Source organism: Micropterus salmoides, unplaced genomic scaffold (genome assembly GCF_014851395.1).
Source record: "Micropterus salmoides isolate LMB-PRFRI ecotype aquatic unplaced genomic scaffold, ASM1485139v1 Ms_hic_scaffold_3, whole genome shotgun sequence".
NCBI lineage: Eukaryota > Metazoa > Chordata > Actinopteri > Centrarchiformes > Centrarchidae > Micropterus > Micropterus salmoides.
Genome location: NW_024042261.1, coordinates 18,975,764 through 18,990,663, shown reverse-complemented (window position 1 = coordinate 18,990,663; position 14,900 = coordinate 18,975,764). Strand labels below are relative to the sequence as shown.

At 40.0% G+C, this 14,900-nt stretch overlaps 1 protein-coding gene across 1 annotated transcript; it reads right to left on the bottom strand.

Moving 5' to 3' along the window:
• Nucleotides 1-724: 724 nt before the first annotated feature.
• LOC119883262 (NADPH oxidase 4-like) lies at nt 725-14,900 on the bottom strand. The gene is made up of 12 exons (XM_038693830.1): nt 14,837-14,900; nt 14,501-14,628; nt 13,757-13,784; nt 13,374-13,446; nt 10,699-10,779; nt 8,211-8,370; nt 4,394-4,558; nt 4,061-4,123; nt 3,450-3,510; nt 2,354-2,435; nt 1,016-1,135; nt 725-915 (listed from the first exon to the last, which is right to left on the bottom strand). Exons 1-12 carry the CDS (start codon nt 14,898-14,900, stop codon nt 783-785), a joined length of 1,158 nt encoding a protein of 385 aa, XP_038549758.1. The 3' UTR covers nt 725-782.

Genomic DNA, 14,900 nt, shown 5'->3' with positions numbered 1-14,900 from the left:
ACATTTATTCTGAACAGTAGGTTTCTTTGAAATACAAGAGGTAAAATTAATAACAGCCACAAGATGGCGATAAATACAATTAACTGAAACTGATAATAGTCGTTGTGTCCAGGTCCTGACATTTCATGCTGCTCATTCAACTTAAATCTCTGCAAAAACCTAAATTGTTCAATTGGCTCCCTAGGGCATGTATCCCCTGCTCTGCCGACTGTTTCATAATGCCTATAAAGATGTTCTTTGCAAAAACACACGCACAAAAAAACAAACCAGTGACAGTAAACTTGGAATTGGAGCTATGCAGCGGTTGATACCATTACCACGTAACTGTTTTTATTTGATCAATCTATTTCTACACAAACTCTGCTTTAGTGTGATGAGACTTTAAAAGCACAGGTGCCACAGTAATAACTCCTCTGCTCATCTGCAGTCATTTATGCTTTCAACCTCTGACCTTCTTCCCCTTAACACCCCAAAAACTTTCTTTGATCTGACTGACAGCACACAGGGTGGAAATCCCCAACAGCCTGTGGCTAGTGGACTATCTTAATTGATAAAACGGCACATTTTCTGAATGATCCGTAAAAGCAGGGGCAAGCACAGACAATTTGAGGGGCAGTGGCTCAGTTCAAAAAAGCCAAATTACTACTTAAGTCCTTTCAGAAAGGGAATCTTTCCCAATGCTGACATTCAAGGTATCATAAACACTGGATGCTGGTCAAGCAACTACCAAACTTATTAAAGTAAATTAAATATTATGAACCATAGCTGAATTCCCTGATGTTTTAGTTATATAACCTTGTCCTGACCTTGTGATACACAGCACACAGCAGCTCAGCAAACCAGTAGAAGGACTGGAGCTCCCTGCAGACCCACACAAAATACAACCTCTGCAACCTGAAACCCGTCCAGCCGTCACTGGATGTATAGCAGGAAGAAAGAAAGAAAGAAACATACAAATCCTCAATGCTCAAATTGTTCATCATTTGTCATTTTTGAATTTTTTCTCATTACTCACAGCAGAGCATGCAGCACACAGGCGAACGGTGTGACTCCGATTCCACCCGCAACACAAAGACTAACGTCATAGTTAAACACTTCCTCTGATGGACTTCCAAAGGGACCATCCACGTAAAGCCTGAACATACAATGCAAACAAAAATACAAAAGATTATTGGACAATTAACCAAGAAATATACACACATATTTATACTTTCCACTCAGGGTCAAGCAAATATAAGCAGATAAACATCCTGCACAGAAAATCCCACAGTCTGGGAGCAGCTTGTGTGTGTGTGTGTGTGACAGTAATCCCCCGAACACACACAGCCATCATCTCTACAACAGCTGCTCAAACACTTGTGTCATTAAGAAATCACACACACACAGATACAAAATCGCCAAGCACAGTCAAACCTTTCTCTGCATTAAGGAAGTTCACCCAAACAAACTCAGGCAGTCCCAGACATGAAATTTAAAACTCAGCCCAGAAAACACTTGGTAACGCTACGGCATCCTTTACACGCCCCAACACTCACCACCAGGTGAGGCTTGGCTCAGCATTACTGTCACATAATCACAAGCACTGTGATCTCAGTAACACTTCTGTAAACTTTTATTCATGTCCAAAAACTTTGTGGAAAAAGTTCAATCATCATTGAAAAGTCATTTTTTTCACTTTTGATGTAGCTTGGCAAGCAGGTTACTCATTTTCAGTGTTTGTGCTAAGCTAGGTCAAACACGTTTTGAACTTATTTCCATACTGAACACACAGAGATGAAACTGGTATCAATGTTGCAGATATTGCATATTTTCGAAAATGTTTTCCTTGGAAACAAAATAAAAGCATTTTGGGGTGGTTAAGTGTGGAGAAATACCACCTACACTAGTCTTATACACATTTATAAAAATAAAGATGTCGTAAATAGGCAGTACTTTCAACTGCTTTTATTGATTATCTTGATTTGTTTAAATTGCACAAATTATCCTGATTTGTGCTATTTAGTATTAGCGACTCTTAATCTTAATTTTTTTTAAATATGCATGTACCCTGGTTGCAGTATACCAGTAACTGGAAATTAACCCTAACCCTTCTAATAACCATTATTGGGAATTGTTGTACAATGGGGGGTTAGATGGTTTGTTTAGCTCTGGTTTACTGTCACAAAACAAACTCTCGTTGCCTTGAACCCAACATCTCCCTTCATCTCTCACCTATCTCTCTCTCACACAGAGCAGGAAGAGCACAGAGTCAGAGGTCAGGAGGTCAAAACCTCTAACCCCTCTGTGATTCTTAGCCTTCATGAGAAATCAAGTCAGCCACATCATACACACACCCACAAACACAGAAACGTACTTGGGGTATCTCCTCTGATGAACCATGGGAAGGATCTCCAAGTCTATCCTTGGTTCAGGAAGTAACAGCTGTGTGAACCGCTCTGAGGAGAGGAGAGGAGAATAGCTTTGTAATTTCACATTATTTTATACACTGATCTAACTCTAAGAATGGACAGGTCATAAAGATGTGAATGCAAACACCTGTGCATATATTGTCATATTGAGAGGTGTCCATACATTCCAATTCAATGTTTCCCATTGTTTCCATACAACATGTGGTCATGGCACATTAAGGGGCCAACACAAACAAACCGACTTCTCTTCCTGTGTCCTGAAAGCATGTGCGTGTACAGTAGGAACTGGAAATGAGTGTACATGTTCTCACAGGCTCCCAAAGGCCACAGCTTCCTCTAGAAGGGAGTCACATTTTTTGGGAAATCTTTCTCTGACATACTGTATGTGCATATAAAGTGTTTGTGCCTTTAACACAGTTCGCCATGTTTTTCCGTCAAAAACATCCAAAAAACATCTACTGATTCCATCCAGTTTTCTATCTTTTCCATTTAGCTGAAACCCAAAAGCAGCACTATATGTTAATAAACTGTGTACTGTGTGTGTTTACTGTATTTGTTTATTTGATAGGGACAGAGCATGTTAATGAACATCAGTATAAAAATACAAGATGTAAACATGCTAGAGTTTAGCAAGAAAGCAAATTCACACCCATAGTCCCAAGGCCCTATGTTTATGTGTGTGTGCACACATAATACAGTTTTCCAATCAGACAATAAAACTGTGGGAACCAATGATATCCTCAAGGTAAAGAAGAAGTCACACGCACATACACAAGAAAAGAATACAAATTTACACAAATGAGACGGAATGGGAGTTTTTAGGAAATGTATCCTCCCCAGAGAAGAGAGGGAATGAAGAGGACAAAACAAAATTACCTCCGTCCTGTCAACTCTGATAAAGAGCAGAAAGCGTGTGTCCTTTTATCTGTGTATATTTGCACATGTAAGGCTGTGTAAGTACCCTTTTGTGTGTGTGTGTGTGTGTGTGTGTGTGTGTGTGTGTGTGTGTGTGTGTGTTTGTGTTTGTGTGTGAGCACCCACCAGTCCAGTCTCCCAAAACTCTGAGATGGATGCCAAAAGTTTCCTTGTTCTCTGTGGGACACTGCGAGGAGTTAGAGAGCAGACAGTGAGTCACACACCCACACACACACAGAGCAGACATACACACATACACACACTCTCAGTTGTTGTACACACACTCACAAACATGTACAGCTAACACAAAGACACTGACACACACACAACCCAGTGCACATATACAGTACATAGCTAAACACACACACACACACACACACACACACAGCCTTCCTGTTGGCAGACGCCTTTATTAGCCTCAGGGGTCTGTCTGCTCTCTGTCAGTGTGATTCACTGCCGTCCTCCTCAAAGCTCCGTAACACACTACGCACAGGCATGCACATAATGTAGCATGTGAGTCTCAGTGAGGAAGTGTGTGTGTGTGTGTGTATGTGTGTGTGTGTGTGCGTGTGTGTGCATGTGTGTCCATATCTATATGCTGTCTAAGCAGAAAGTTTTTTCTTTGTCTTCTCCTTCTGTCTCTACACTAGATCTGACAACATCATGTATAGACGTGTGTGTGTGTGTGTGTATTTGCATTGTGTCATGAGTGACAAATGTGTTGCAGGAAGTCTTACTGTTGTTAGCGTGAAGGGATGGTTCTCAAATGAAGAGACACCTGGACAGTTCAGAACAACATACTGAGAAAGAAAAGGACGAGGAGAGATGGAGAGACAGCAGGATGACAGAGGGAAAGAGGGGAAGAAAGAGAGGATTAGAGCGGGGGCATGTGGAGAGAAAAAAGGGGGAGAAACAACAGTGCAAGCATCAGATGAACCTTTTAACTAAAGAACAAACCATCTTCACTTACTGCAGTGGATTTTATATTCTCCTTGAACATCATATGATTAAAAAAATTAAGTGCACAAAAACAAAATGTTTGGCGATTAAGGCATGTTGTGTCTTCTTACTTGTCCAGGACGAGCTTTGAAGTGCTTCTTCAGCATGCGCAACTCGATGACTTCACAGGGGTGCCTGATGACTGTCACTATAGTAACAGGGTCACTGCTCCGGATGTAGCGGTAGAAACGCTCAGCACAGTAAAGACAGAGAGGACCGGACACCCAAAGCCATGTCTAAAATAAACAGGGAGAAACACAATGCAGCACTGATGAAACCAGAACTAAATTTGTTATCACACTGAGACTTTCTATCATTATGTTAACAGTGAATCAAACAAATAGGTAATAGAAGCACTTCAAATGGACAGTTTGATGTCATGTTTGTTTCCCCATTGGGCGGTGATGTCATTGTTTTCAGAGATCTCAGCACTTTAGTGAGTAAATGGTTGAAGTAACTGATGCCCATAGCTACAAAATAAAAGTTGTAATAAAAGGTCGTTTTTCTCTAAGGCTGGACAGTGCTTCTCAATCTGCACATATGTGAACGTGCTGTTAGTTTCGCGCTACAGAGCGCGTTTCGTCATCACAGCTTCTTCTTCTGCTTGTATAATTCCGGCAGTGTAGACGCCATCACTACATTAAATGTGTCCATAAACGAAGAAGAGGAAATAATAATAACAATAATAAAAACAGTCTCTGAGTAGTCCTCTGGTTTATTAGAAGTAAGAAGAGAAGTGACATTTAGACAAATGAACGAGCACACGTGTTATTTAGCACGAGAGCTGACAACCTGTGGATCTTTAGCCAGAGGAGTCGGGACAAATGCAGACAGCTAACGGCAAAAAATCACTTACATAATCGGTGTGGATTTTCCCAGATGGAAGGTTTTAATGTGGGACAGATGTTTTCAAAGTGCAGCTGAAGTTGTCGTTGTTTTGTCGGACTTTAGCGATGCAAATGAAAACTGTTGTTTGATAGCTTTAGCTAGAAGCTGGCCATAATCACAGAGAGCCGTGGTGTGTTTCCCATGTCAGTGTCTTATCTTGTTGGATTTATTTCATGTAGCCTTGTTGTTCTCCAGAGCTGTGGTTTGGATTTTCTGGTTACGTTAGCGAGACAATCAGCTGATCAGTAACTAAAACTAACACTAAAACATTAGCATGGAAGCATCAGCCAGCTAAACTTTTACTGCCCTGGTAGAAAAAACATGTTGTTGGATTGTAATTTAATGTAGTTATTCTACAGCGCTCTGTTATGGCTTTGCAAGGTAGACAGAAATGTGCCCTTACCTTCCAGAGACAAACCACTGATGAATATTATTGGCAATAAAATGGTAACAACATGGAAGCTCAGATCAGCAGCTAAACTTCTGTTGAATACTGCCCTGGTGGAAAATATGTATTTTTTTTACTGCTAATAGTGACACATAACATGACCATGTGCCTGTCAAGTGACCAATAATGAATACTTTCCGAATTTGCATTAAAAAATATAGTGCTTCGCCACTGTGCACACAAATGTGTAATTTGTACTTTCACATGCTAAACGCCCATTAAAAACATTGCACCGTTTTACCACAAGCAGAAATGATGGCTGTCCGTACCAATTTGTGTTTCTGTTATATTTTAAAAAATAAAAAAAAACATTTTGGTAAGATTTGCAGATTGCTTATCTAATAAATTAAACAAAGTGAGAGGAGCCTTGATCCTCACCTGACAATGCATTTGTAAATTTCACATATTATGTGGTTTATAATGGACTGTGGTGCAGAAACAGTGAGGGTTACATTTTCCTGTTATCTGTCAGTGGCCATACTTGATACACTAGATGTGATAGTGTTTTTGAGATGTGAGAGGTCATTTTCTTTGGTGATGTTAGTCCAGATGAGCCAACCCTCCCAAGCTGTATTACAGGAGTATGAGACATCATGTAGCACTTAATTTCTTGATGTGGCTGTTGTTTATTAATGAACAATTACAATAATATTCATAAAAACATGCTTTTACTGAATAATTAAGTAAATATAATTTCTTAATATATCTATCTAAAGAAACCTCATTTCTTGACTGGCAACTCTCTACTATCTCAAAGAGGATATCCGTTATCCTGTCTCAGGCACCGTAGCTATACAACTTGCTTGGATAGGGGAGGGGGTTGCAATTCGCAACTCTCACCACTAGATGCCACTAAAACTTACACACTGTAACTTTAATTCCTTAAAAAAAAGTGTTTGTTGTTGTAATATTCATTTTGGCCACAAGAGCTGAAGGGCAGCACTAATCCCATGTTTTAAATAGAACTAAAAGCGTTCATGTTTTCTTCCAGATGAGTTTTAATTTCTCCAAGAGCTCTAAACACAAGGCACATTTATTGTGTGTTGTTGTAACGTTTCTTCCATGGCTTTTTATTGGCTACAAATGTGAACATTTATGATTTTAGTCCATAGTCCTATAACATGGGGTTGTGGTGCACTTCAGCCTTATGTTGTCAAAATGAGAATTACAACAACAAAAATGTTCTGCCAAAACTTGTTTTCACAAGTTATTCTGGCAAAACTTTTTTTCTCTGTATCCACCTGTGTCACAAATGTTAAAGAATTTAGACAGATCATTTTGTCTCACTTCCCTCTCAGGGTTCCTGTATACTTACAGTCTGTGCGTTATGAAAAGAGTGCATTTGCCATACAAAGTGGACATGTGAAGTGAGAGGGCCACATTTGCGAACATGCAAAAAAAGTTGGACCAAGCAAATAGACTTGTAAAAGCCTGCCATAAAATCAGCTAAGGTTTACAGAATATATATAATACATATTATAATAATTAGCCTATTATATTTATATATTGTACATATTTACTAAAGGGGACAGAGCGTTTGCTGTCAGGACCCCGAGGCTCTGGAACAGCCTGCCCGAGGAAATCAGGTCGGCTGAGTCGGTGAACTCTTTTAAGTCCCTTCTTAAAACATACTTTTATAGGAGAGCCTTTCCCGATCTTATTTGACTTTATTTTATCCCTTTTATTTTATTGTATTTTACTAATTTTATATTTATCTGTATTTTAGTCTTTTCAATGTTTTCATGCTTTTATCTTGTATTGTTTTTGTATTATTGTCTCTTTATTTTCTTTACACTTGTTAAAGCACTTTGTAACTTGTTTTTGAGAAGTGCTCTACAAATAAAGATTATTATTATTTGTTGTTAGAGTATTTTTTATAGTCTCTCTTTCATATTGATTGTAATTTTTCTGCTCTCTATATTCATACTGAAAATCAAGATCAAGCTCGTGTTTGCCCTTCTGCTCCACAGGAGGTTTCTGTCCTACCCGAGCTTGCCTTAGGACACCTGTTGCTGTCTATCTATGCTTTCTATTTCTCCCAACATGTTTCTGGAAAATACAAGAGGGCTTTGAATCAAACTCTCTATCTTTCTATCACAGTGTGTGGTGTTTCTGTTTCTTTCTGTTGGCAGTTAGCTGTAGCTGACTAATTGCTTACAGCGCCCATAAAGCCTGCAGAGCACAATCGGGTTTAAGGGCTGATTTTATGGAACCAGCTCATTGCTTAACGACCATGTGCAAACACATAATCACACCCGCAGGAAGAAACACACAGAAACACAGGCCTTGATGTAGAAAGAGGATGCTTGCCCCTCCCTTACAAGCACTACACCTCTAATAAACAGGACCCTCCCACACAGAACTCCCTCCAACACTTCCCAAATACTCAACACACATGCGCAACACTTAAAGACTCACTACAACACAGACACACACCTACGGGCACTTCCTTCCTACAACCCAAACATGCACACAAATAAAGGTAAATGTCAAGATGCATGAAATAGACGTGCACCGACCACACACACACACACACACACACACACACACACCTGGGGGTAGTGTGGCTGGAATTGAGCCTCCTCTCTGCATCTCCTTTCATCATCCTCACCCTGCTCCAGCTCCTCAAATTGCCGCTCTGTGCTACTCTGATTTGCTCTGATGCAGCCAGGAGGGTGGGCCTCTATGTTGGTCTGATACTTCAGAGCTCCCCTGACAAAAGACAAGAATGTTGTTAGCTTAGTTATTTTATTGTAACTTTTAGGATTGCTGAGGTATGGTTATTGAAAAGGCCATAAAGACACATCCAAGTACATACAGTGAGGAAAATAAGTATTTCAACACCCTGCTATTTTGCAAGTTCTCCCTCTTAGAAATCATGGAGGGGTCTGAAATTGTCATCGCAGGTGCATGTCCACTGTGAGAGACATAATCTAAAAAAAAAAAAAATACCAGAAGTCACAATGTATGATTTTTTAACTATTTATTTGTATGATACAGCTGCAAATAAGTATTTGAACACCTGAGAAAATCAATGTTAATATTTGGTACAGTAGCCTTTGTTTGCAATTACAGAGGTCAAACGTTTCCTGTAGTTTTTCACCAGGTTTGCACACACTGCAGGAGGGATTTTGGCCCACTCCTCCACACAGATCTTCTCTAGATCAGTCAGGTTTCTGGGCTGTCGCTGAGAAACACGGAGTTTGAGCTCCCTCCAAAGATTCTCTATTGGGTTTAGGTCTGGAGACTGGCTAGGCCACGCCAGAACCTTGATATGCTTCTTACAGAGCCACTCCTTGGTTATCCTGGCTGTGTGCTTCGGGTCATTGTCATGTTGGAAGACCCAGCCTCGACCCATCTTCAATGCTCTAACTGAGGGAAGGAGGTTGTTCCCCAAAATCTCGCAATACATGGCCCCGGTCATCCTCTCCTTAATACAGTGCAGTCGCCCTGTCCCATGTGCACAAAAACACCCCCAAAGCATGATGCTACCACCCCCATGCTTCACAGTAGGGATGGTGTTCTTGGGATGGTACTCATCATTCTTCTTCCTCCAAACACGGTTAGTGGAATTATGACCAAAAAGTTCTATTTTGGTCTCATCTGACCACATGACTTTCTCCCATGACTCCTCTGGATCATCCAAATGGTCATTGGCAAACTGAAGACGGGCCTTGACATGTGCTGGTTTAAGCAGGGGAACCTTCCGTGCCATGCGTGATTTCAAACCATGACGTCTTAGTGTATTACCAACAGTAACCTTGGAAACGGTGGTCCCAGCTCTTTTCAGGTCATTGACCAGCTCCTCCCGTGTAGTTCTGGCCTGATTTCTCACCTTTCTTAGGATCATTGAGACCCCACGAGGTGAGATCTTGCATGGAGCCCCAGTCTGAGGGAGATTGACAGTCATATTTAGCTTCTTCCATTTTCTAATGATTGCTCCAACAGTGGACCTTTTTTCACCAAGCTGCTTGGCAATTTCCCCGTAGCCCTTTCCAGCCTTGTGGAGGTGTACAATTTTGTCTCTAGTGTCTTTGGACAGCTCTTTGGTCTTGGCCATGTTAGTAGTTGGATTCTTACTGATTGTATGGGGTGGACAGGTGTCTTTATGCAGCTAACGACCTCAAACAGGTGCATCTAATTTAGGATAATAAATGGAGTGGAGGTGGACATTTTGAAGGCAGACTAACAGGTCTTTGAGTCAGAATTCTAGCTGATAGACAGGTGTTCAAATACTTATTTGCAGCTGTATCATACAAATAAATAGTTAAAAAATCATACATTGTGATTTCTGGATTATTTTTTTTAGATTATGTCTCTCACAGTGGACATGCAATTACGATGACAATTTCAGACCCCTCCATGATTTCTAAGTGGGAGAACTTGCAAAATAGCAGGGTGTTCAAATACTTATTTTCCTCACTGTATGAATGTAGTAGTGTAGTATTTTTACTGCCACACCCAGACCTCCTGATACTAATACAGATAACCCCAGCTTTTAGTGTTACTTGCCTAATATAAAACTGCCATTTGACAGACTGTTAACATAACTCAAAACACAAAATATATCTCAACAAAACACTACACTGAGAGAACAGGCGTGTACAAGCAAACCCTGGTTCTACAGTTGAATGACTCTCAGTGAAGGCAAGTAAGAAATTACTGCACCCTGATCACACACAACCAAACGAAAGTTACTCCTTTCAACAAGAAATTACATATTTTGTGCTGAGTAAAAATATACAAATATTTCATATTGAATAAGTCAGTAACATGACAGTAAGTCAGCAAAACATTTCATGGATTCTCTGAAATAAAAATGTATGTATGATTGATTGTCAGTCAGTATGAAGTTGCAGATAGAAATTTAGAGATATCTCCAGCTGTCAGCTGGAGTCTCCCAAATTATTTGCTGACATTCATCAATCATACATAAAGCAAATCCTTATCTTATCTCCTTGAGGCAGTGATTGAGATGGCGACAAACTGTACAAACTTTGCAACAAAAATGGCATCAATGTCCTAAACCCCGAGACATACCCGACCATGTGCACCATAAGGATCACGTAGAAGATGATGAAGAGGTTGTGTGTGTACCAGAAGATCTCATAGTTGGATGACCTAAAAAAAAGGATAAAAACGACATTTTAAATGAGGGATAATAACCAGAAAAAGAATAATAACATGGTGACATGATTTAAGGGTGTGGCGGGGTGGCGATGGCGCAATGGCAGGGACACCATTGTGTCCCTGAGCAAGACACTTAACCCCTAGTTGCTCCAGAGGCATGCGACCTCTGACATGTATAGCAATTGTAAGTCACTTTGGGTAAAAGCATCAGCTAAATGAATAAACGTAATGTAAATGTAAGGGAACACGTGAATGAGAGACACAAAAAGAGCAGAGGCAGCAAAAGAAGAAAGCGAGGTCGGAGTTTGTTCAGGGACAGACGCACAGACTGCCAGCTCAAGGCCTGAGTAAGCAGGACATCAGAGTTCAATATTAAATGGGTCATTACACAAATGATGAGCCCCCTCTCTCTTTCCCGCCCGATAAACACTACAAACAAAGAACATAATTAAACCATGTACAGTATTTGTACTTTGGCTGCACCTTCTTTCATGTTTGTTTTCTGAAAGTATACAGGGACACCACAAAGGCCGAGCAGTGTTCACCTCCGTTAGGTGGTTAGTGCCTCATAATCCAGTGACGTTAACCTCGGAAATTTGATAGGGATTTGGAAAAGAAACTGTCCTTAGGTTCGCCTTAATGTGTATAACATTGCACATTTTGTATACCTTTACAACTACAACCAGTACAACTATATTCCAAATAAAACTGACTCTCCACCTTAGTAGTGTGGTCCTTTTTTTGGGGAGGTGTGGTCGTATGAGAGACCCCCATATATTATCAGGATAAGTATTTCTTTAAAAAGGCTTGGGGCATTGTTTTTTCTTTTGCTGATAAAAAATTCACACACTTTCAATGAAAACATGTTTTACGGCGCTTACATTTAAATGTTTTCAATTTATAACAAAACCACATTGTTTGTACTTTGCTATCATAGTTTCCAGTGTATTTGGGCAAGGTCAACAGTAACAATAAGGATTAGGTTAGCTTTAGCTATTCAGAAAGCAACAACACATTAAGTAAGTCATGGCTAAGTGGATGGTAATTCATCTTAAATGGTATTCTTTGGGAACATTCCCAAATAAAAGAAGGACCTTAGATAAACCAATGATCAGTAAGACTTTCTTAATCTGATTTTGATTCTCAACATTTTCTTTTCTGTTTTCTTTTGTTATGATTGAAGTGAAGCATTATAAACTTTCAGATATTTTAAGCTATTACACATAAGGAAGCTTTAATTGTGACATATATGATGAATTTTCACTTTATTTTAAAATTTAAGATTTTAATGGTATTAAACCCGTGCCAACAACTCTTGGTTTGGCTATCTTCTGTTTACATAGACAAATCCGTCTTTGGTTCTTTCCCCTGCCTTGGCTTACAGATGGGCTAATTAACTACCCATTTCCTCTTCCATAGACATGATAACAGAACATTCCTCATAAATATGTAATTAGCAATGTCAAAAGGTAAAAATGCTGATGCAAACTATTGTAATTCACAGAATATGTTAATAATGTTCCAAGCATTAATGTGTGATAATATCACTAGATCACTGTGACTCATTTTGCAGTAGCCTTCATCTCACCAGTCTAGCCACTTACCCAAACTCTTATCTGACCCTTGAGGGTTCTGGAAAAGCCTCTTATCTATTATCGTCTGTTCAATTACTGAAGACGGTCAAGAGAGCACAGGCACCCAAACACACACCTCAAGTCTCACACATCTGCACAAGTTAACACACACACACGTGTACACATGCAGAGACCTCTGTTAGCATGTCTCCTCATGGTTTCCATCTTTCTCACACACTCAGACAGAAAGACAAAGGTGAACAGACATGACACAATGAGACACACAAGCAAAGACACTTTCACGTACAAGTACAAAAACCACGTTTGTATTAAGAGAAGGCTCCAATATTGCTCCTATACATTTAAATGAAAGTTGCTCACACAGCAAACAAACAAAAAGGATATATCTGTATATAATGTGGTTTTATATTCATAAAAATGTATTTTCTAGGCTTTGGGAAATTTTTACAAATGGCTGTCTATGGGTAAAATACGGCCGCATTTTTTCATTCGCCAAACTCTATACACGTCTCTTAATACATCCATGACACAACATACACTGCTCAAAAAATAAAGGGAACACTTAAACAACACAACGTAACTCCAAGTCAATCATACTCCTGTGAAATCAAACTGTCCACTTAGGAAGCAACACTGATTGACAATCAATTTCACATGCTGTTGTGCAAATGGAATAGACAACAGGTGGAAATTATAGGCAATTAGCAAGACACCCCCAATAAAGGAGTGGTTCTGCAGGTGGTGACCACAGACCACTTCTCAGTTCCTATGCTTCCTGGCTGATGTTTTGGTCACTTTTGAATGCTGGCGGTGCTTTCACTCTAGTGGTAGCATGAGACGGAGTCTACAAGAGTATTTAATGAGATTATTTCATTCATTCAGATCTAGGATGTGTTATTTTAGTGTTCCCTTTATTTTTTTGAGCAGTGTATAAGAAACATACACAAACTATGACGATTATGATTGTGGATGATGGTTTGGTGTACCTACCGCACGCAGTAGGAGGAGGAAGTGAACATCAGAAAGAGGATGAGAACCAACAGGACGCCGGTGACTCCTGGGACTGAAGAGAATTATTATTAAGGGGAGATGCTATGATATTTCCACATACTCTAACTGACTTATTTTATCCACCAAAATAGCAAAAATTTTAAATATAGGGAAAATATTTAAAGACTAAATAGTTTAAGAGAGGACTAAACACAGCAAACACAGCACGACTTCCTCCCCTCTTCTTGGCATAAAGCCACGCTAATCTGCAACACATTTACCACCTTCATTACTACACTAGTAAAAACATACCAGTATCCACATGCATACAAACACATCTGGTCTACACACAATACTGTATAAGAAAGAGCTGTGCTTCTTACTTGTGGTCAAAATGATCAGTTTGGGGTCCTGGGAAGGAAACACAAAAAACAAATAATTGTTTTTGTGTGTGTGTGTGTGTGTGTGTGTGTGTGTGAACTAATTTGAGCCATAGACCTCTCAGCAGTGGCAGCCGTAGTATAGAAAGAAAACCTCGGCAGGCTTCGTTCCAACCAATCACTTCAGCAGGTGATTTCATTTCTAATTTTCTCCCCTTTACTTCAATGCATGCTATTCTCTTCAAAGTAAGGACATTTTTGGAGGGGTTAAGACTTTAAGGTTCAATGTGAGAGTTAGGTTTCGGTTGAAGGCATGCTTCAGACTAAATGCTAGTCTGAGCACATCTCTCCATGCACCTTTCAGACTTCAATATGGGAGGACAATTTGTGTACCTTTATGAAACAGACAATATGACCAGCATGTCCACTTTATGCAACGATTGGCCAGGTGTACAGAGGTTTAATTCTTCAAACAACAACTTTCCTCACTTTTCATGTGTACAACATGAATGCCTTTGTGCAGTTCTAACTATTTTTACAGCTCACCGCACCTCGGCTTCTATGACATCAATCTCTACACTTCAAGTGTTGTCATTCAGAACATCTAACAATACTGCTTTCAGATGTGGTCGCACGACATGTTTCAAGCATAACTTGTGATGGTTATAGTTAGGGGCCAGGGAATGTGTCAAGTCAATGACGTCCTCACAACTATAAACTACATATGTACGCGCATTTGTGTCTCACCTCTCCTCTGTAGCGAGCCAAGTTGAGAGCAGGAAAGTCGTCTGAGTAGCTGACACTGAAACTGATGACATTCACCAGGTGGGCAGACACGTGTACAACTGAAGAAGAAGAGAGAGGGTTACAAAGGACTGATTTAAAACACGCATTTTTGTGCACAGACACCAGCAGACACACAGAACATCTCCTCTGCAGCCCACATACACACACAAACTTAATTATAAAGGTCAAAATAAACTGCTAGCAGACAATCGTCCAGACATCTCTCTGTCTATTCAGCAGAAAGTCAGCAAAACATCCTCCTGACTCACTGGCACACACACAGACACACACACCCACTCCTCCCTGACATCATGGGCCAACCACGCAGCCGTTCGACAGCTGAATTAGAGGGCATAATCAT

Excerpts from the sequence above, each read along its gene's own strand:
- LOC119883262 (XM_038693830.1), bottom strand. The coding sequence starts at position 14,900 with ATGATTATGCCCTCTAATTCAGCTGTCGAACGGCTGCGTGGTTGGCCC. Across the intron at positions 13,785-14,500 it reads TGGCTCGCTACAGAGGAGAG|GACCCCAAACTGATCATTTT; the intron begins GTGAGACACAAA and ends TTTCCTTCCCAG. Across the intron at positions 10,780-13,373 it reads TCCTCCTCCTACTGCGTGCG|GTCATCCAACTATGAGATCT; the intron begins GTAGGTACACCA and ends CCTTTTTTTTAG.